A 22,768-nucleotide genomic window follows, 5' to 3' on the forward strand; every position below is an offset into this window, starting at 1 on the left:
CCGCCGGCTCCCTCTGGCCGCTGTCGGGGTGCCAGTGGTTTTGTTTGAAGGGGTCGGATAGGCAATTCTTAAGAACTTGTTCATTTTCTGTCGGACCTCGTTTATTTTGAACTAGCTTAATTGTGGGAACTACCACATCACATTTCTCTTCATCAGGTGGTTCCCCCTCAATGAATGTAAAATGAACACTAATTTATCTTCCGGGTAAAAAACTACTTTTTATACATCGTGCTTAAAAAGCTTGTGTAGTGCCTTATGTACAAGAAAAATGGAGATGAATTTAGATCTAACGGTGGGAAGTAAACCTCCCATAAAATGGGGTGTGTGAACCTACGTTGGACATTCTGAACAATATTTCCCTTTGAATTGTCAATTTTCTTGGAAAATGAAATAGGATGTAAGTATTCCCTGTTCTTTGATGTGAATTGTGAGGTGTGGCTGTCTTTCCCAGTTTACTCAAATTATGACATAATGTGGGCTTTTATTAAATACAGGGTGAAGCAACAGTAGGTTTACCGTTCTGAGTACATAAAACAGTTTATTCTTGTATCATTACCTTTTAATTGTATTCTTTTCCATACGGAAAACCGTAAACCTACTTTTGCCCCACCCTGTATTTATTGAGTGATGCAGCAAGAAATGCCACAAAGACCCATTGAGACAGTTGGCTGTAGTGCTATTGTCAGGGATTAAAGCACTTTTTGTCACTTTAGGGGGAATAGAATAGCATGCATTTTTATTTAATTTAAATAAGTGGCTCAATTCAGTTGTAATTGTGCATTTGCAGGAGTTGAAATGATTGTACAAGGTTATGAGTACTTTAATGTTGCACTATCACTAAAATTGCAGGCATTCTTAGCCCCTGAAGTTTGGTATATGTGGGGGGAAAAACTGCTTAGGGAAAGGATGGGAAAACTCATATGAGGTCATCAAACCTTTTTAGTTGTGATAAGAGTCTAAATGTTCCCCCATTGAAAATAATGCAGGCTTGTACTATTGAAAGCATTTATAATGGTGCCTTCTAGCCTCTACACCCTTTCAATATTTATCGCATGCTTTTAAGATAACTGCTTTGCTATTGCAGCATGAGAACCTCAAGCATTTTACCTCCATTACAGTTGCAGCTGTAATGTGCATGACATTGGTCACATTTAATGCAGGGAATTGCTGATAATCCACCTTGTCAACAGATTTCAAGAAGGGTTCCATGAACATATTAGCTAGCTTTGTTTTGACCAGCTCTTGTTATTTGCTACTCACAAAGTTAATGTGCTATATTCTTAATTTTTATTGAAGTGATCTGCTTTTAAGGTTTCACTGAAATCTTAAAAAAGTAAGTTAGTGATGGTTTGAATAGCTTCATAATTGATGAAATATTATGATTTCCTAATATTTTCTGCTAATTTTTCTCATACTTCAGTTTTTACCATGTCATGTCACTTCAGTTCTAGGCTATTGGGTGTTGAGAAGGAGTTAATGGTACAATATTTCATAGCCAAAAAGGAACTTCAGACTTAAAAATAAATCTTTCTTAATTCTTTTTGGAAAGGTAAGCACATGTACTTCTACAAGAGGTGTAAGCATGTTCATGTATTTACCCACTAAGAGTCTTTGATTCTGATTTCTTTTCAATTTAAGGTTACCATTAAGAATATCGAAAGAGAGCTCATTTGCCCAGCATGCAAGGAGCTGTTTACCCACCCGTTGATTCTCCCTTGTCAACATAATATTTGTCATAAGTGTGTGAAAGAACTCTTACTGACGCTTGATGATTCATTCAATGACGTGGGATCAGACAACTCCAATCAGAGCAGTCCTCGACTTTGGGTCACCTCCCCTAGCTTGGATAAAATTGACAGGATTAACAGACCAGGTATGTAGTAGAACATTGGGGTCGGGGAATTTCATTGATTACTGTGGAAGGAAATTATTTTTGTCATTTTTCAGGGTTAATCTTTCCAGGTGAATAAATTAAAACTTTAGTTAAATGAGCTCTTTTTTTTTCTTGTTAATCTTCATAACATTTGTCATTATTTAAATAGTAGTGGAATTCTGTAATAATGATAGAAGTAGGTCTAATGAGAAGTATAGCATATACTAGTATACTGTACCTTTATTATTTACCCAATGTTTAAATTGTTTCCTGTTGGGATAGTTACTTTCTTCTGGACATCCATAGTAAGATTAATGCAGATCTAAATTAATTTGTAATCATTGGGAACAGGGCCACTGAAAAATGAAGGGCCAAAGTCAGTAGTGAGGACCAAGGGAGGCCTAGGTTGGGTAGAAATACCACAGCATCATGTTAGGCATGCTCTTTGTATGGAGAGTGCTTGAGTGGCCATAGCATCAGACTTCAGGGCTTCAACTCTGCCTAATTTGATCTTTGAGGTTTTAAGTTTAATCCTTCCCTCCTCTCTGTTCATTTCTTCCTCTTATAGTATAGGAGTAACTTTTTAATCTTGTAAGAAAACTTTTCTTATCAGAAAAACATCTCTCTCTATTTAGATTTTAGGGAATGCCATCTATTTTGGTCTATGCTGTGATATAAAGTCTCCTTGGGTGACATTTATGTCTTTGTGCTCCATCAAAGAGTGGATAAGAGTAGATTTGTTGTAAGACTAGTATTATGCTATTTAAAAAACATGTATTTTTCTTCAAATGGTAAACACTAAGATATTTTGCACATATAAAAATTATACATATACAGTCATGTGCTGCCCAATGATGGGGATACATTCTCAGATCCCCATCATTAGATGGCACATGACTATATAGGTATAATTAGGCGTTTTAGTGCTTGTGTGAACATCATAGAGTGCACTTACACAGGCCTACTACACATTATTATAGAGCCCATTGCTTCTAGGCTACGGTCCTGTACATGACATTACTGTACAAAACAACACGAGATTAAATCAAATACAAGAGATAATGATGTGATCAAGAGACACAGAAAACACAAGATGTATGAGACTATTGCTGGTGTAATATGGCATACTGTTTTACAGGACACTTTTTTAATAAGTAGAAGGAGTACACTCTAAGGAGAAAAAGTATAGTACAATAAATATATAACCTGTAACATAAACATAATCATTTATTATCATTATCAAGTATTATGTCCTGTACATAATTGTATGTGCTATACTTTTACATGACTGGCAGTAGATTTGGTTACACCAGCATCACCACAAACACGTAATGTGTTGTGCTACTGTGCTAGGATGGCTATGATGTTGCTAGGGGACAGATTTTTCAGGGCCGTTATAATCTTATGGGGCCACTGTCTATGTCACAAACTGTCATTATGCAGCGCATGACTGTATGCAAACAAGGAGCATTAGGTAACTGGGAGTGCAGGGAGTAGGAGGTCCGAGAGGGTTATGCTCATTGTGAAGTCATCACTTTGTTTCCATCCCTAGGAAACTGGCACACTGAGGAGGGGAAGACAGACAGTAACAGCCTGATATTCTAGATCCTTACTGACTAATTAGGGACCCCTGCTTGACTGGCCAAGGAAAATTTACTTTTTGTTTGTTAATATTTAGCACAGGCCATTAAAGGGAATTTTAGTTGTGTACTAGTATTTCTATTTATAATTCGATTGTGCTTACATATGTATTTTATGAAATCCTGTATCTTATGTAGGCTTCTAATCTTAAGACTTGTTTAGTTTTTATATGTGATTAATATGAAGTAGGAATGAGATATAGATGAAATACAGTGAACCATTTCTCTTTTCAGTAACTTACCTACCACAATATTCAATAGATGTTTAATAAATATGTGTTGAGTGGATGTTAAATGACACACCTCTGCTGCAAGATTTGTTCAAAGCATGCCATACGACTTATATTCAATAATGGCGTTTTTTCCAGAAGAAGAGACCTATACCACCATACTTGACTCTGTCTAGATCAAACAGAATTCCTGAGATGTTCCTCCCCCTTCTTTAGGAAGAACTCTATTAAGTTGGGTTATGTCGTGAAGGGAGGAAGTTAGAAAACTTTTCTGTGAACAGTTATAGGAAATAAGAACATTTAACTTGGAGAAGGGACAGCTGCAGAATATGATGGCTGTCTTGTGGAAGAGAACAGAACCCTGGGCATCTTCCTTGCAAAGGTTCCAGATCAAGGAACCGATGAAATACGAAGGCAGATTTCAAGTTAACGTGAGAGAAAACAAACACTTAAGCCTGTCCAAAAATGAAATGGGCTGCCTGATTTTGTCAGATCACTGTCACTAGAAGTGTTTAAATTGGAGGCAAATTTGTGATTTTTCATAGAGGTCAAATTTAGATGCCATATTGCAGGGGACAAATAGGTACATTAATGAAGCAGGCCCCAGAAAAATAAATACAGGACCTCTGTCATTTTAATTCTTTGATATAGGCATAGAGACAATAAATATTTCACTTTCTCATTAACTCTACTATAAGAAAACCAGTGGCCCAAGTGTCAGCAGCCAGCTGACTCTTGGCCAGCCCTGCTGAAGATAGTGGGTGTGGTTTGGGACTGTAGAGACCGGAATGGATGCCTTGTCTAACGGAGCAGTAGCCGTTTGGCACTAGTGAATTCTCATATGAGTTTGGGAATTCCAGATCGTTGGATTTACAGTTTTTTCCCCTAACAAAAACCTGATAGTGTTTTGATGTAAAGTCTGTTTTTTAAATGTTGGCAGTCAATTCAAATTATTTAAAAACACTCTGCAAGCTCAACGTAGGGTCAGGGCAGCCAAAACACATCTTTGACTCTGACCCATCCAGCTTTTGGGCCACGAGTGTTTGGAGTTTTTGTTTTAAACATTGGATGGGTGACCATCATTAGCAGGTATTGTAGAGGGGATTTCTGCCTGGGGTGGTAAGTCAGGCCAGTTTTGTTATATCATCTTCCATGTAATCTCTCACCCTGAAGGGCTGTGCCTCTTTGTGTACCAGTTGCATTCATTCATTTGCCAAATATTTAAGTTACCTGCTAGTTATGAGACATGGCTAAATGAGAGATGCAATAATTAGAACACCGTCCATCAAGAATGTAAAAAGTAAGTTAACAGATACAGATAGAGCACTTAGAGGGTGAGAAGGCTCCAAGTATAGTCAGTTCTGGAGGTTTTTAGCAAATTAATGCAAATTTTAAGATTTCCTATCTCACAGTCACCAGTTTTAAAATAGTTACCCTCCATTTGAGGGGCATTTGCCTATAACTTTTCTTTGGATAGATTCAAACCTAAATTCATGGGTAAGTTTTTTAAGAAATAATTTTTCATCATTTAGATATGTTTGAGAAGGAAACCAGAGACCCTATTCTGAGTAATTGATGTGGGAGGAATAGAATTTTAAAAATGAGTTTGCCATTGGTTTATTAAGGGGTTAATTAGGTCGGGACTGTCCAGTACAGTAGCCACTAGCCACATGTGGCTGTTGAGCACTGAAATGTGCTAATCTGAATTATATGTAAAATACACACTGAATTTTGAACACCTAGAATGAAAAAAAAAAGAATATAAAATAATCTCTTTATAATTTTTATGTTGGTTACATTTTGAATTGCTAGTATTTTGGATATACTGGGTTAAATAACATTATTAAAGTGAATTTCACCTGTTTCTTTTCTCTCTGGTTACTGGGAAATTTAAAATATGTGGCCTACACTTTAGGCTCCCATGATCCTTTGGATCGCACTGCATTGGACATTTGACAAGATTTTAAAGGTTAAAGTGCCTTTAAAGGAGAGTAAGATTTGTGTATATAAAAATTACATATTAAATTATGTAACAATAAAAAAGCTATATTACTATATATTTTAATCATATATATGTAGACTTTCCTCCTATTTTGTATTTCCTTTTGTCAGAAAGATCTAGTTGGTTTTAGTAATGTTTATTTAGTGTTATTTACAGCAGTAAAAAAGTTAAACAAAAAATGCTTGATTTTACTTTGTATTTTCAATGGTTACCAGAAATATGATTATTTAAAAATACAAATCTATAAGATAAAGTGTAGGTCTTTTAATTGCTATACCAGTACTGATTAATTCTGAACTCTAAGATAAGCTTGATGAATGTTTTACAGTGATAGCTTCATAACTACCATGTGTACCAGGAAAAACACTTTTTTTTTTTTTTACTGTTAACTCAATAATTGTGTTATATGCAGAACAGTTACTGCTTTATCTTTTGTTAACAAATTGTGAAACTTCTCTTTTAAATTAAATTCTAAATCCAGCTTTCTGTTCATTGTTCACAGCATCACAACGGAGATCTTTGGGGTGGAGAGGTAGAAAATGCTTTATCGCTTGTGTGGCCGCAGGCAGTATAGTGTTAGATTTAAATTAAATAACCCTGTATAGATAAGGTTGTAAACATCAGTGGTCAAGTCTTCAAAATTTTGTCGAAAGTGAACAAATTGGGCTGAAATGACTTAAAGGTCAACAGGACTAAATTTCCAAGCAAGTTCTGATGTTTATAAAGGGAGCACTGCTTGCAGTTTGACAATATGTATGACAAGATACTTTTTAAGAAAATGGCATACCACTGTTAGCTTTTAATTTTAATTTTAATTTTTCCTGATACTATTACAGATGACCCCCTCCTTTTTTTTTTTAAATCCTTTACGTTTATTTAGTGGAACAAAGCTATGTTTAACAGCCATATTGCTACCTTGGGGAGGTTTAAATAAGCCACTACTTCTGTATTTAAAGATTTGCTTAAAGATGTTGATAATTTTTGTAGTTAAAAACATAGTCTTTGTTTTATGCAAAACATGGTGTCTTTTATTTGTTAACATTTTAAAGTATTTGAGTTGTAACATAGGGATCTTACCCATTTGTGGGTAAATAATGTACACTGCTTTTTTAGGCTTTCTGAAGTATTTGATTCTGTATGAAAGATGGACTAACCTATCTTATTTTTAAAAAGTGTTTTTTACTCCAGTTGACCTTTAAAGTAAAATTGGCTGATATTTTTGTGAAATGCTGGTGATACCTTATGTCTTATTAGAGAAAATGAACATCTGAAATGTTATCCCTTTTCTGTCTTCCTTACCTTCCTCTACATGTCTTGATTTTAAAATCTTACAGTCACTTTTAGAAGCCACACGTAATTTTTTCTCTTACCAGGCTTCAGTGAGTCCCTGAGAATTTTAAATATTGAAATTCAGCAATTAGGAGGAAAAGTAGGAGCAATTTGCTTTTTAAAAGCTCATTGCTTATTACCTGTTTTTTATTAAGGCAGTAGTTGAGAAAAAGGTTTTGCAAGTTGAAAATACTAATAAAACTAAAAAATTAAATATAACTGGTAGGAATCAGATGGTCAGAATGTACGAAAAGAAACATTCTTTTCCTGGTAATATCATACATCAGTCCATTGCCAAACACCAAGAAGCCCAACATGAATGTCCAGTATGTGGAGAGGTAGGCCACTGACTACCAGGTGGTAACAGTGGGGAAATTTTTTCTAGCCAGAATGTGGGAAAGGATGCAGCTAGCAGAGTTTTTGAACCTGTTATGAATTGACTCTCTTTGTTTTGAAATACTTTGATATTTAAATGGTAAAACATGACTGAAAGCTGACTTTGGGGGGGATTTGGTATAAACCAATTTGAAGAACTTTTTTTGTGGCCTTTGTTTTTAAATTGTATTGATTTATACTTGATTAATTTGTTTTTGAATTAAAGGTATATGTGGGAAAATAATTGATTTTGCATAGTGACAGTATTTAAATCATTTGGGTATATTATTGGCCCCACAAATACAGTTTGACATAAAATTACATTTCTTGGCCTACATTGTTTCCTTACCTTTCTAAGTCATTATTACTTTTTTTTCATGATATCATGCTATTGAGCAGGTTTTTTTGTTTTTAATCCTTACCTGAGGATATTTTTCCATTGATTTTTTAGAGTGAGTGGAAGAGTGAAGGAAAGACAGAGAGAAACATCTATGTGAGAGAAACACATTGATTGGTTGCCTCCTGCTCATACCCTGACCAGGGCGGGGACCAGGGAGGAGCTTGCAGCTGAGATGCGTGCTCTTGACTGGAATTGAACCTGGGACCCTTCAGTCTGCAGGTCTACGCTCTATCCACTGAGCCAAGCCAGCTAGGACCATTGAGTAGTTTTATCCAATGGGACTTTCTACTATGATGGAAATGTTCGACCCTGCACCATACTGTATGGTAGCCACTAGCCTCATGAGAATTTGAATGAATTAAATTTAAGTTCAATAGCCACATTTGGCTAATGGTTACTAACTATATTAGCACAGCTAAAGAGAGTAAAAAGTTAACTCTCTTACATTTTAGTCTTAGTTCCATTTCTTGAATTTTTTCATTAGAATTACTTCCCAGAATATCCTTAGATGTTCTCCTTATTGCCCTGAACATATATTCTGGGGGGTTTTTTGTTTGCTTTTTGTTTTTTTTAAATATATTTTATTGATTTTTTTACAGAGAAGAAGGGAGAGGGATAGAGAGTTAGAAACATCCATCAGCTGCCTCCTGCACACCTCCTACTGGGGATGTGCCCGCAACCGAGGTACATGCCCTTGACCGGAATCGAACCTGGGACCTTACAGTCCACAGGCCAGTGCTCTATCCACTGAGCCAAACCGGTTAGGGCTGTTGTTTTGTTTTTATGAAAACAATGGTCGGAGTATAAGACAGGTGAAACAAAATGTATTGATTTTTTAGCATTTATAAAAAAGTGTGAGAGCTTTTAAGATCTGTTTAGAAAAATAAACAAGATATTTTGTCTGATTTAAGAAGTTTAGTATGATGCTTTACACTTTATTTTTTATTATAAAAATAAGTTAAAAGAGGTTTACAGAAAAGGGATGAAACTTATTTGGAAATTGCCCAAATCTGGATATCACCAGTGTACATGTTAAAGCATGATTTTGTTATCATAATTTAATTTTGTTTTATCCCATTACTTAATTGATCATAACTTCAATTCATAAAACCAATAACCCATTAAAAATTTGTATGTTCATATTAGTTAACCATTTTAAGTTCTATCATCTAGTTCATATGTGGAAGCATGCAATTAAGTGTGAATTTCCATTTGTTTAAACTTGACCACTGCACTGTATCACTTCCAGAATTATTTAGCTTGTTTTTTTCACTAAGTGAAATTTTCATTGGCATGTGTTTTAAAACCAGCTTTGCTGCTTATTTCATTATATGCCTGCTGTGTTGTGAAACATCTTGAACTTTAGTGCATGTTTTTAGAATTAGTACAAGAATATATTTTATGAAGCATTTTCAGATTTTTATGGGGTAACTTCTTTATGTATTTTTTTTGGTGTGTGTTTAAAAATATAAAGGCAAAAATATCTTTAAATGGAGATATTAAAAACATTCTGCATATTTTTTACATAAGTAGCTTTCAGGGCTCAGTGCCATCTAGCATGTTGTAAAGTCGCTTTAGATGAATAATATTGTGAACTGGTTGCCAATTTTTTAAAAAATGTCTCTTTATTGTTGAAAGTATTATAGATGTTCCCTTTTCCCCCCATTGACCTTCCTGCTCCCCACTCCTGCCCCCCTGATTGCCAGATTTTACCTGTACATATATCATGCCAGACAATTTTTTAAAAGTCTTTTCAGTGATGGTAGTAATGTGCCAAGGCAATATTAATATAGCTGTTTAAAGACCTTTTCTAAGTGTGGTATACTAAGTTTAACCATTCATTTTTGGTACTGGATACATGGCAGTATGAAAGAAAGCTGTAGTTTAAGAAGTTGTGTTTATTTTTAGGTAGTTATTTTATGGGCAACCAACATTACATACTCTAAGACTAGATTTATAAATGAAAGGTGGGACTATGGTATGCATGCTCTGATGTTAAATGGACAACCCTTGATTCTTATGAACCTGTGGATAAAGACTGTTATGCCTTGGTTTCTTGATTTGTTAAAATCAGGACAATACTGAACTAAAGTGTGATGTTTAAGGTCATTGTATTGTGTATATATTGGAAAATTATTCATAATACTTCTTGGGTAACTTTTGGCTTATTGAATAAAGTAACCTTAATGATTCTTTTTTTCAGGTCATAAGAAGATACTAAATGGTTGGTCCTTCTTAAAGTCACTAGATTTTAGGTCTATGAATGAGCTTTTCACTCTTTTATAGATTGTACTCAATTAACTAATGATTTTGCCTACTGAATATCCCCAGATAAAACAATACTACAACGGGAAACCCTCTATTGCAATGGTTCTTAACAAATTGAGAATCTAATAAAAGCTATATATTATTTAAAGAAAATATGCATAAACATAGATGCAAAATTTGCATATAATTGCAAATAGTTTGCAAAACTATTTGGATCTCTTTGGAGCCTATTCATGGAGCCCCAGTTTAAGGACTCCTGCTTTTTTATGTATGAATCATTCTTTATCACACAGCCAATGTTGTGTTCATTTAAATGGAAGTCAACTTCTTTTGGATATATAAAAATTCTTTGATATATAAAATTATTTATGATATATAAAAATAACTATAAATGTTAATCATATAATTTCAAAAGATCCTGAACTTTTGTAGTATTGTATTATATATTTTGTCCATATATCTGTTTGATTTAAAATGGTTTTTATATGGGATTTACTATAGAATATTTTTCTTTCCTCTTTCATTTTAATAACTTTAATACCTTGTGTCTGTCTTTTATTTACCAAGGGAAAATATTTTTTTAAAATGCATTTTGAGAATATAATTGATTCAGAATATGAATTGAGTATTATAGTTTTGGAATATATTTGTAGATATATATCTCCATTAAACAGCATTCCCTTTTTTCTTCATTCTGTTCATTTTCCTACCAATGTAACTAAACAAGGACTTACTAATTACACAGGCTGGAAGCGCAATTCATTGACGCCTAAGACAACTACTTTTCCTTGTCCTGGCTGTGAGCATGATGTGGATCTTGGAGAGCGAGGAATCAACGGTCTATTTCGAAATTTCACTTTGGAAACTATTGTTGAAAGATATCGGCAGGCAGCCAGGGCAGCCACAGCCATTATGTGTGATCTTTGTAAACCACCACCTCAAGAATCCACAAAAAGTTGCATGGACTGTAGTGCAAGCTACTGCAATGAATGCTTTAAAATTTATCATCCTTGGGGTACTATAAAAGCCCAACATGAGTATGTGGGCCCAACCACTAATTTTAGACCCAAGGTAAGTGAAGTTTTTATTGTTGGAATATTAAACTTAATTTTAGAAAAGGAATTATTGCAGGTCTAGAATTTAACAGTAAGAAAGAAAAGAACTTCAATGCTGGTATAAGAAATTAAGGCCTATCCCTGACCGGTTTGGCTGGGTGGATGGAGCGGTCGGCCTGCAGATTGGGGGGTCCCGGGTTTGATTCCGGTCAAGGGCGTGTGCCTTGGTTGTGGGCACGTCCCCAGTGGGGGGTGTACAGGGGGTGCCTGGTTGATGTTTCTCTCTCTATTCCTCTCTGTAAAAAAATCAATAAAATATATTTTTTAAAAAAAATTAAGGCCTAATAGTTGGAGTTACTTAGTATGTTGCTAAACATCCTCATAGGTTAGATGGCAATGTTATGGTTCACTTTATTATAGTACAATGTAATAAAATAGTACGTGAATGTTCACAATGATAACTCTGAGTAATAAAAGGAAGGTGATCTTGGATGTGCTCTTTAAGATTAAAATGGTTAGGTTCTTCTGGTCCTAACTAGGGACCTAAGATGGCAAGCAGCATAGAGTAAACACGGTACTCTCCTGCTCCCACAACCACATCAAAATTACAGCTAAACTGCATAACAACCATCCCTTAGAACCGCCTGAAATCTGGCTGAATGGAAGTCCTACAACTAGGGTACTAAAGAAGAAGCCACATTGAGACTTGTAGGAGGGGCAGAGACAAGGAAAGGAGTGGTCCCACACCCATGTGTTGCAGATGATACTGGCAGCTGATTTCTCAACAGAAACTTTGCAGGCCACAGGGATTATCAAGAAATATTCAAAGTGATGGAAAGCAAGGGAATCCAAGGACAGATAGAGTTTCCTAGACAAGAAAAAGCTAAAGGAGTTCATCACCACCAAACCAGTATTATATGAAATGTTAAAGGGTCTTCTCTAAGAAGAAGGAAAAAAAGATAAAAAATATGAACAAAAATTGCAATAAATACTTATCTATCCTATCAACAATTGAATCTAAAAAACAAAATGAACAAGCAGAACAGAAACAGATTCATAGGTACAGAGATCATTTTGATAGTTTCCAGATGGGAAGGGGGGTTGGAGAGATGGGTGAAAAAGATGAAGGGATTAAGAAGTATAATTTGGTTGGTACAGAATAGTCATGGGGATGTAAAGTACAACATAGGGAATATAGTCAATAATATTCTAATAACTAAGGTGTCAGATGGGTTTGAGATTTATTGGGAAGATGGATTAGTTATGTAATGTCTAATCATGGGGGGTTACATCTGAAACTAACATAATGCATATCAACTGTAATTAAAAAAAAAGTTTAAAATGGTTAAAGCTGATAGGCTTTTGTGCTTTAATATGATAAACCCATAATTATCTAAAAGATTTGATTAGGAAACATTTCCCTGACCTTCTTAGCTAAAATTGTACTATGAATAAGTAAGTGTAATTACAGCCTAATATCCTGAAACTCGTGATATGTACTATATAGTATCTGAATTTGCATTTCTTTATTTTAAATATATTTTATTGATGTTTTACAGAGAGGAAGGTAGAGGGACAGAGAGTTAGAAACATCAATGAGAGAGAAACATTGATCAGCTGCCTCCTGCACACCCCCTACTGGGGATGTGCCCGCAACCAAGGTACATGCCCTTGACCGGAATCAAACCTGGAACCCTTCAATCCGCAGGCCGATGCTCTATCCACTGAGCCAAACCGGTTAAATATTCTGAGTAATTTCTATAATAATGTTCAAAAGAACTTTATGTATTGCTTGCCTTGCTCTGTGACTGTGAAGCAGAATGATTTTTGTTATTTTCACTTATACTTTCTGTTTTATATAGATTAAAAAAACTATAATTGATTCTTAAAGTTTTTATTCCTTACAATTTAGTTATTGTGTATGAAAATCTGTTTACATTGTTGAGCATAAAACCTTTAACTTGTAATAGAAAAATGGAAAAAAGAAACACAAAAGTTAATCTTGAAACTATGAGCTGAGTATTTACATTGTATTAAATGTAGTGTAGTGTACTGGTAGATTAAAACAAAATCTTTGCTTCCATGTTTTGAATAAATTTTTTATAACTATGTCAGTGTGGTAAGATTTATTAGGTAGTTTTCAATCCTCTGCTATGTTCCTATGTCATTTTTAAATACTCAAGGTCATACATTTTAAAATTTATGACTTCAACCTGGTGTTTTACTGTCTTTTTTAAAGTTAATAAATTGATTAATAAATTCCATCATGAAAGAATCGATGATTATTGAATAAATTATATGAGGCTTGCATTTTATGAGTTAAGAACTCATGAAATTTTGAGTAAAATTGCAGTCTTATTATTTGTTTCCAAATATAATAAAACATTTATAAGAGAAAACTGAAGAAGTAGGAATAGGTTACATTGAGAAAAAAATTTTTCCCCTCTTTAAGTTGTTAGTGTTATTCAATATAGTAAAATTTTAAAAAGGTTATCCTATAGAATATTTGCCTATAGCAGTGGTTCTCAACCTTCCTAATGCCGCGACCCTTTAATACAGTTCCTCATGTGTGGTGACCCCCAACCATAAAATTATTTTCGTTGCTGCTACTTAACTATAATTTTGCTACTGTTATGAATCGTAATATGCAAGATGTATTTTCATTGTTACAAATTGAACATAATTAAAGCATAGTGATTAATCACAAAAACAATATGTAATTATATATGTGTTTTCCGATGGTCTTAGGTGACCCCTGTGAAAGGGTCGTTCGACCCCCAAAGGGATTGCGACCCACAGGTTGAGAATTGCTGGCCTATAGCCTTGTGTTCTTATGATCATTTCTTGCAGAAAGCCAAACTTTATATTTTATTTTAAATGTAGTGGCTTTGAGAATGTAGGAACGTGGACAGGCTAAAAAATGTGAAATCTTTTCCAGTTGTTTTTCTCCAGGACCTGCACATTGATGTTAGGACTTTCATATTGGACTTTTTTTTTCTTTCTTTCTAAATGATCAGAGCAGTTATAGTTGCTTAAAATCTAAACTGTCAGAAGCATGGACACCTTTCTGATTTCATCAACACACTAGTCCAGGGGTGGGCAAACTTTTTGACTCGAGGGCCACAATGGGTTCTTAAACTGGACCGGAGGGCCGGAACAAAAGCATGGATGGAGTGTTTGTGTGAACTAATATAAATTCAAAGTAAACATCATTACATAAAAGGGCACGGTCTTTTTTTTAGTTTTATTCATTTCAAACGGGCCGGATCCGGCCCGTGGGCCGTAGTTTGCCCACGGCTGCACTAGTCTAAAGAAATCTGCCCTTCCCAATGAAAATAGTTATTTTACATAAATCTTCAAATGTACCTCTAATGATAGTTTACTGAATAAAAGATAGAAATTTAACTCGGACACAATTCTAAATTTGGTTAATATGTAAAAGCAAACACATCTGGAAGCCTATAAAGTGTTCCAAGACTCTCCTAGTAGCAGATTTCTTGTGAGGATAGTGAGGCCCTGGGTTCTCATAAGTTATCTGTTATGGTAATTTATAAAAATATTGATTATAATTATTAAGAGTTGCCTAGTCAGTGCCCTAACCAGTTTGGCTCAGTGGTTAGAGTGACGGCCCCGCAGACTGAAGGGTCCCAGGTTCGATTCTTGTCAAGGGCGAGCTCAATCCTCAGTAGAGGGTGTGCAGAAGGCAGCTGATCAGTGTTTCTCTCTCATCGGTGTTTCTAACTCTAGCCCTCTCCCTTCCTCTCTATAAAAAAATCAATAAAATATATATTTAAGAAAGAGTTGCCTCATTAGTGTGGTCAGAGCCTTTCTAAGTTGGTCAAACATTCTACTTAAGTCTGATAGGAATGAAATTTTCACCATCTTATCACCAAGTTTAGGGTAAATAATATATACATGTTTAATTGACCATTTGAAATTGATCAATAGTCATTCTTATATAGAGACTTTTCATATGATATACCAAATGCTTTTATTTCTTTTTACCCTGTTATCTTTTATATGGCTTTATTTAGTGATTTTCTAAAGCAGATCTTTGTATTTTGGGACTTTGATTGCCCTGCGAGCTATGATGACCCTAAATCACAATTTTATTCTTTTACTCGATAGATTTTAATGTGCCCAGAACATGAAACGGAGAGAGTCAACATGTACTGTGAATTATGTAGGAGGCCAGTTTGTCATCTCTGTAAGCTGGGTGGTGGTAATCATTCCAATCACCGTGTAACCACTATGAGCAGTGCCTACAAAACCTTAAAGGTAGGACTTGTGTTTATTTTTGGAACTACATTTTGATTCTTTATTTTGCTTTATGCCTTTAACTTTTGCTTTATAAAATCATGAGCTTGTTATGTGGTCTGTTTTACTGGTGTTTATGCTTTTTGGAGACCTATGAATAAATGGTTAAAACTAAGACTACATAAACACAGACTACCTGTGTCTGAGGACAGAGAAAACTGGAGCCATCTCAAATAAAGGCTGCCATTGACCAGAGACTTTGTCTAAGCATTACAGCTTACTGGGAGTGACCCCTGGTGCTCTTAGACCTTAAACCATATTTCTGATTTCTGTCATCTATTCTTCTCTAGCCTCTCTTGTATTTCTAATTTAAGCTGTTTTAGAACCAAGCCCTACTTCAATTTAAATGGCCAAATTCTTCTCCTTGCTGCTGTAGCTAAAAAGAGTACCACCTCCTGCATCCCATACTTCTGGTCCTAGCAGGGGCCTGACAGGGACGTACTGGAGGAGCTGTCATCTTGTAGCTGAGCGCTGAGGAAGTACCTCTCAGCCTGGGGAATGGTGGTTAGTCTACTGTGCACTGAGGAGCTTCCAGCTCAGCTACCGACTGTGATGTTTGAACTCAGTGAGCTTCGGTTCCCTCATCTGTAAAATGCTGGGTTAAGACACAAGATAGTCTGTCTCTTTCTGTCCTTGATATCCTACAGTTCTTTCTTGGTCCCATCTTGCCTCTAGTCCTCAGAAACCTTGTTCCTTTTCCTGAAGGGTTCTTCCTCTCTCTCTCCAGTGAGTCATAAAAAAAACTCACTGTGTCTGATTGGTGAGTGTTCCAAAGAATTAAAGATGGATCTTTTAATTGATGTTACTGTGTAAAAAAGAAAAAAGAAAAAAGGTTCTTCAAGACCTGCATTAAACTTCTATCTCTGCTTATTTGTGTTACTAATATATCCCAACAGGAAAAACTTTCAAAGGATATTAATTACCTTATTGGCAAGGAGAGCCAGGTGAAGAGTCAAATTTCGGAACTAAACTTGTTAATGAAAGAAACAGAGGTAAGTGATAAACTGGTTTACATATTCATCTAGACAACTACTTTTTCATTTATAAAATTTTGAGGGTAATATGTGAGTTGGGAGTACAAACTTGTGTTAGATTTTACTTCTGCTTTTCTAGAACTAGGGAAACAAATATAAAATATAAATTATAATGCTATGACATGTGATCAGTGTTGTGATAGAGGTAAGTGATTAAATAATATTTGAGCACAGCGGAAAGAATGACTAATTCTTATGTGGCAGTTTAGGTCTCAAAAGTAGTAACATAAGGGAAATGATAACTTTTGCAATTATTTATATTTTACAAAGTTAACATCACATTTGAAAAATGTACTGTATATGAATAGAACCAGGTTTATTTAAAATTCCAGATACTCTTAATTATATACCTGGTATATAATTGAATATGTTCACCAAAAGACATGTATTCGAATGTTCATAGCTGCATTATTTGTAATATCCATAAAGTGGAAACTATCCAAATGTTCATCAATACTGAAATATAAATAGCAGTAAGAATGAGTATCTGCAACTTTGTACAACAATATAGGTAACTCTTGCAATAATACTGAAAAATGCTAGATAGAAAGGAGTGTATACTGTGTGATTCCATTCATAAAAATTGCCAAAAAAGGTGAAACTGGACTATATTGTGAGAATTCAGAATAGGAATTGTTGAGGACGGGAGGATTAGTGCCTCGGAAGTTATAAGGGTGGCTTCTGGGATACTGGTAATGGTCTTTTATTTACCCTGGATGCTGGTTACATGGGTGTGTTTGCAAATATTCATTGATCTCTACACTTATGTACATTTTTCGGTTTCTGTATTATATTTCAATACAAATTTAGAAAAATAAAAGAGGCCAGGATTGGGTTATTTTAAAATTCCACATATTCTTTACTAATTTAATGCCTGTTTCTTTTTTCTCTTTGAAATAAATTGAAGAACCATTAATTATTCTTGATCATTTTGAAAGTTATAATGAAATATAAAAAATATCCTGACTTAGTATGAGACTACTTCTTGAAAATTTTTTTCAAAGATGGGTTAAAATTATTGAGAAATTATGCAAATTAGTCCTATATTACCAGTATTGCTTTTGTTTTTAATATTCTTTTTCTGATATTTACTAATTGCATTCACCACCCTAAGTAGATTGTGGTTTTTTTCCCATGTAATTTAAAAGTGGAATTTTGTTTTTATATTTTTGTCTGATTAGTGTAATCCCCCAACACAGAACAAGTTGTCACCTAGAGTATTAGTTGCTTCGGGGATTGTGTGCTGGTCAGTTTAAGTTTGTTTTACTCCGCTGTTTCTCAGTCATGCCGCCCTTCTGAAATAAGGAGCACCCAGTCCATGCTTGGAGTTTTTCATTCAGTAGGGTGAAAATGGAGGAACTCAGGTATCAGGTATTCATGTAGACACTGATTCCTTAGGGTCCTGGAGAAATTATTTAGTTTGTACTTTTGACCTAAGCAGCATTTGTAGTCTTATCAGTAAGACTTTTCTACAATAGAGAATTTACCCATATTCTTGGCTTTTACTCAGTGATGATTGTGATACTGTCTTTTTATCTATAATGTATTTAGCTAAAAAGAAAAATCTTTTACCTACATATAATGATATTTCTGAGTTTAATGTTTTGATAGGTCTTTGAAATACTACCCAAATGTCATCACCCTCTACTTCCCCTGTCCTACCCATTTAAAAAACTTACAGCTGCTCGGGTTAGGAAACAGAGAAGGGAATCTGGAAAAAATTTTCTCTCATTATAAATATTGTCCAGAAGTCACTGGAAAATGCACAATGCACTTCTATAATATATTGTCAGCTTTTAAGAATGTTCTTGGAGACTTTTTTTTTTCCTGTTGGCTCTTACTTAGGCTCTAGTATAATGAGTGCTCTGATGGTCTTATTTTCAAAATCAAGTTTATCTCTACTTTATTGGTATTACAATGTTTATAAGCACTACAGACAGGATCATTTTTTGACAAAGTAGAGGAATATTTATATTGTAGTGAAAATAATGGTTTTTTTGAGAATATGTGACATTGTGGCAGGCATTTTATGTAAATAATCTTTTTCTATCTTCAAACCCCCACCCCCAAACCTAAATGGTTTCTCTGATCCCCAGTTTTCAGAATAGAAAAACTCAAGCATAAAGAATTTAAGTAATTTGCATAAAGTCACATAGGACTTTATACAATTAAATTATGTTATTTGAATAGCTACATTTTTATATCTTAGTAAAGGATGTCATCTTACTGAGTTTCATGGTCATGGTTTACTTTTTTAAAAAATTGGAATAAGGTGGGAAAATATCTCCTTAATTAAATTAGAAATGAATTAAAAACTCCAGAATTGTATTTTCTCTTGTCTTTGGTTAAACCAGTTAATTTTGCCTCAATTTCCTTTGTATACAAATTGAAGGTTGTTTTCTTATTTAATTAAATACATTGTTTATTGCTGAACTGTGGAGATTAAAAGTGTAAGGAAGGTACAGTATTAGGGAATTACAAAGTGCGCCTAAATAAAAGTTGCCGATCATACCTCGCTGATCATTTCTTGATGTCAAATTTCATAGACAGAATTTATTTTCTTTATAATACTTGGGTTTGTTTTATTGAATTTTGGTTGTTTTTGTGAAAAGACATTGGGATTTAGCAGATGTAGTAATGCTTTGCTTGTTTTATAATAGTGTAATGGAGAGAGGGCTAAAGAAGATGCAATTACACATTTTGAAAAGCTCTTTGAAATTCTAGAAGAGAGGAAATCAAGTGTTTTGAAAGCAATCGATGCTTCAAAGAAACTAAGATTAGACAAATTTCAGACTCAAATGGAAGAATATCAGGGGCTTCTAGAGAACAATGGACTTGTGGGATATGCTCAAGAAGTGCTTAAGGAGACAGATCAGTCTTGCTTCGTACAGACAGCCAAACAACTCCACCTCAGGTATTTTACTTTTAACCTAGAATCTCCTTAGCAATTTATTAAATGCTGCTGTATGTTCCCTTTAGCTCTGAGCAGTTTGTCATACTGTTGTTACGTGAAATACCTCTTGCTTCACTCTTTTTTTTGACCCACAAAGAGAACAGCTTGCTCTCCTTAACCTTGACTTCTGTTTAGTCAGGCCTTCTGGGTACAGAAACCCCTATGTTCTCCATTCTCCATGCACCACACCTGTTTTCTGAGTTTTTAAAAAATAATTCTTTATTGTTGAAAGTATTACATATGTCCCCCTTTTTCCCCCATTGACCTTCTCCAACCCCCTCCCTATACCCCGGCCCCAGGCCTTCAGTGTCCATGGGTTATGCACATATGCATACAAAGGCTTTGGTTGATTACCTCCTACCTCCCCCCACCCCCTCACCGCCCTTCCCTCTGAGATTCCGCACTCTGTTCCATGCTTCCATGTCTCTGGATCCAGTCAGTTCATCAGTTTATTTTGTTACTTAGATTTCACATATGAGTGCGATCATGTGATACTTGTCTTTCTCTGACTGAGTTATTTCACTTAGCACGATGCTTTCCAGGTCCCTCCATGCTGTCTCAAAGCTTACTTCACTTTTAACTTGCATGTTGAGTGAGGTTTTCTTTTGTTTATCACATTGCAGATACTTAGTCTGATTTGTCTTTTTTAACGAATCATTTTTACATAAAATATATCTGTCTGAATACAGAATACAGAAAGCTACGGAATCTTTGAAGAGCTTTAGACCTGCGGCCCAGACTTCTTTTGAAGATTATGTTATTAATACATCTAAACAAACAGAACTTCTTGGAGAATTGTCCTTTTTCTCTAGTGGTAAGTTTTACTAATGGCAGAACTCCAGTCTTTTAGTCTATATTTGCATTGTGTAGGAAAAACACAAGTTCTCTTCAGATGGATATTACTAAGTGGTATTTCAGTTGCCCAGAACCATCTTATCTTAAAATCATGTTGCATTTATGTTTCCACACACAAAACTGTATTCTATTGGTTTGTGTTTTAAAACATTATGTAAATGGCATCAAATTGTATGTCTCCTTTTTTGTAAACTGCTTTTTTAAAAAAATTAAGTTTAAGATAAATATTTGTTAGTACACAAAGTTCTGGTTTAAAGCTATACTCTGTTTATAGTATTTCATTATGTAAGTCATTTCCCTACTGAGAGAAAATTGTTTCTATTTTTTCTCATTATAAACAATACTGTATTGAACATCCTTATCAATGGTTGTTGTGTACATGTATGCGAGTTTCTCTAGGGTAGAAATCTAGATATCCCCAGGCTAAAAGTGACGAACATGATTGTGTTTACCTTGCTTTATTACTTTGATAGGGTTGCCAAAATAAAATGTCTAGAGTTGGGTGCCTTAAACAACAGAAATTTATTTTCTTACGATTCTGGAGGCTAGAAGTCTGAGAGCAAGGTGTTAGCAAGATTGATTTCTTCAGAGGCCTCTCTTGTTGGGCTTGCAGATGGTCATCTTCCTGTGTCTTCCCTCTATACACATCTGTGTCCAGATTTCTTATCAGGACACCAGGCATACTAGTCATATTGGATTAGTGCCCACTCTAATGACCTCATTTTAACTTAATTACCTTTGTAAAGACCCCATCTCCCTCCAATGAATGTGCCTTTCTGAGGTGTTGGGGATCAGAACTTCACATGAATTTTGGGGAGACACAATTCAACCCATAAGACTTGCTTATGTTTATGTTTTGCTGCTCCCCAAAAGAGAGTTCTTCCTTCTTTTTTTAAATCACCTTTTCACCCTCCTCAGATTTTTCTTTTAGTGATGGTGAACAATTACAATTCTTAGAAAGGTATACTTAATTTTAAAACATAAAGAGGCCATTAAGAGTGCTAATGTTAGAGCCCGGATAGCTCAGTCGGTAGAGCATCAGACTTTTAATCTGAGGGTCCAGGGTTCAAGAGTGCTAATGTTGCTAAGGGTGTGAAAGAAACAGTGATTACAGGCAATTGAAGAGGCAGAAAAACTGTTGTTGATTTAGATAAATGAAATGCAGATAGCCAGTGACAGCATTTCAGAGACATTGATATATGAACAAGCAAAGATCTGCATGTTGACCTGAAAGACCACCACTGGAACGAATTCTGAGAGTGATTCCTTTAAGGCTAGTGGGAGGTGGTTTGATAAATTCAAAAAAAGAATGTTTATTTATAGATTAAACAGCACATTAGACATCTATTGTATATAAGAAAGGTTTAAAGAGGGAATCATTTGGGGGTCTGGAACAGATTAATTCAACTTACATTATTTCTTATGGGGAAAAAGGATTCAGTTTTCGAACAAATCGCTCTTGAACAGCCTTCTGGAATGAATTAAGTTTGAGAACCAAGGTTCCACTGTATATATTTGTTACTCTTTGAAATGCTGATTCTACTTCATATACTATACTCCCCAAAGGGTATACTTTTTCATAAATGCTAGTTTACTTAGAAATACAAAGTCTTCCTTCCCTGGTGATCCCACAACAGTCTTTGGAAAGATGAGGTTGAAGGTGCGTAATCTTGGGTAATACCAGTGTATAACAGTGTACAACAGTGGAAAGTGGGCACCCAATTTCTGGCTGATGGATTATGGTCTCCTCATTTTCTCCTGAATGCACATTTTTTTTTAGTAAGCTATGTTTCAAAACAAAAAAGGGATGTCGGGTTGGGCCATACTAGTCATGTTATTTGTACCTAGTGTTTTCTTTTTTTCACTTTAAAATATATTTCGGATGACTTTCTAGATTTCATTATGGTTGCATAAATGCACTATACCCAGACATGCTAATACATTGCTACGTATAACTGGGGGATAAGGAGAAGAGCAGACTTCTACTTTCCATTTCATATACTTCTCTGTGATTTGATAAAAATAGGTTTGCTTGTGCGTATGTGTGTGTGTGTACACATGTAGTAACTCTTTTTAAAAAATATATATTTTATTGATTTTTTACAGAGAGGAAGAGAGAGGGATAGAGAGTTAGAAACATCGATGAGAGAGAAACATCAATCAGCCGCCTCCTGCACACCCCCCACTGGGGATGTGCCCACAACCAAGGCACATGCCCTTGGCCAGAATCGAACCCAGGACCCTTCAGTCTACAGGCCGACACTCTATCCCAGTGATGCGAACCTATGACATGCGTGTCAGAGGTGACATGCGAACTCATTTTTTTGGTTGAGTTTTCTTTGTGAAATGGCATTTAAATATATAAAATAAATATCAAAAATATAAATCTTTGTTTTACTATGGTTGCAAATATCAAAAAATTTCTATATGTGACACG

At 35.0% G+C, this 22,768-nt stretch overlaps 1 protein-coding gene across 5 annotated transcripts in view; it reads left to right on the forward strand.

Annotated features, from left to right (window-relative positions):
* TRIM36 (tripartite motif containing 36) overlaps positions 1-22,768 on the forward strand; it is a 31,236-nt gene that overhangs the window by 1,663 nt on the left and 6,805 nt on the right. Inside the window, exons 2-9 of one of the 5 annotated variants that reach the window (XM_014544240.1) lie at positions 1,639-1,873; positions 6,248-6,277; positions 10,053-10,073; positions 10,863-11,188; positions 15,301-15,450; positions 16,386-16,481; positions 19,184-19,437; positions 20,166-20,290. In XM_014544240.1, the coding sequence (XP_014399726.1) occupies positions 1,639-1,873; positions 6,248-6,277; positions 10,053-10,073; positions 10,863-11,188; positions 15,301-15,450; positions 16,386-16,481; positions 19,184-19,437; positions 20,166-20,290 (1,237 nt within the window). Of the gene's footprint in view, positions 1-1,638; positions 1,874-6,247; positions 6,278-10,052; positions 10,074-10,844; positions 11,189-15,300; positions 15,451-16,385; positions 16,482-19,183; positions 19,438-20,165; positions 20,291-22,768 lie in introns of those variants that run through there. The other 4 variants (XM_014544243.1, XM_014544248.1, XM_014544255.1 and 1 more) reach the window with 4 other exon arrangements.

The sequence above is a fragment of the Myotis brandtii genome, unplaced genomic scaffold (assembly GCF_000412655.1).
Source record: "Myotis brandtii unplaced genomic scaffold, ASM41265v1 scaffold1105, whole genome shotgun sequence".
NCBI lineage: Eukaryota > Metazoa > Chordata > Mammalia > Chiroptera > Vespertilionidae > Myotis > Myotis brandtii.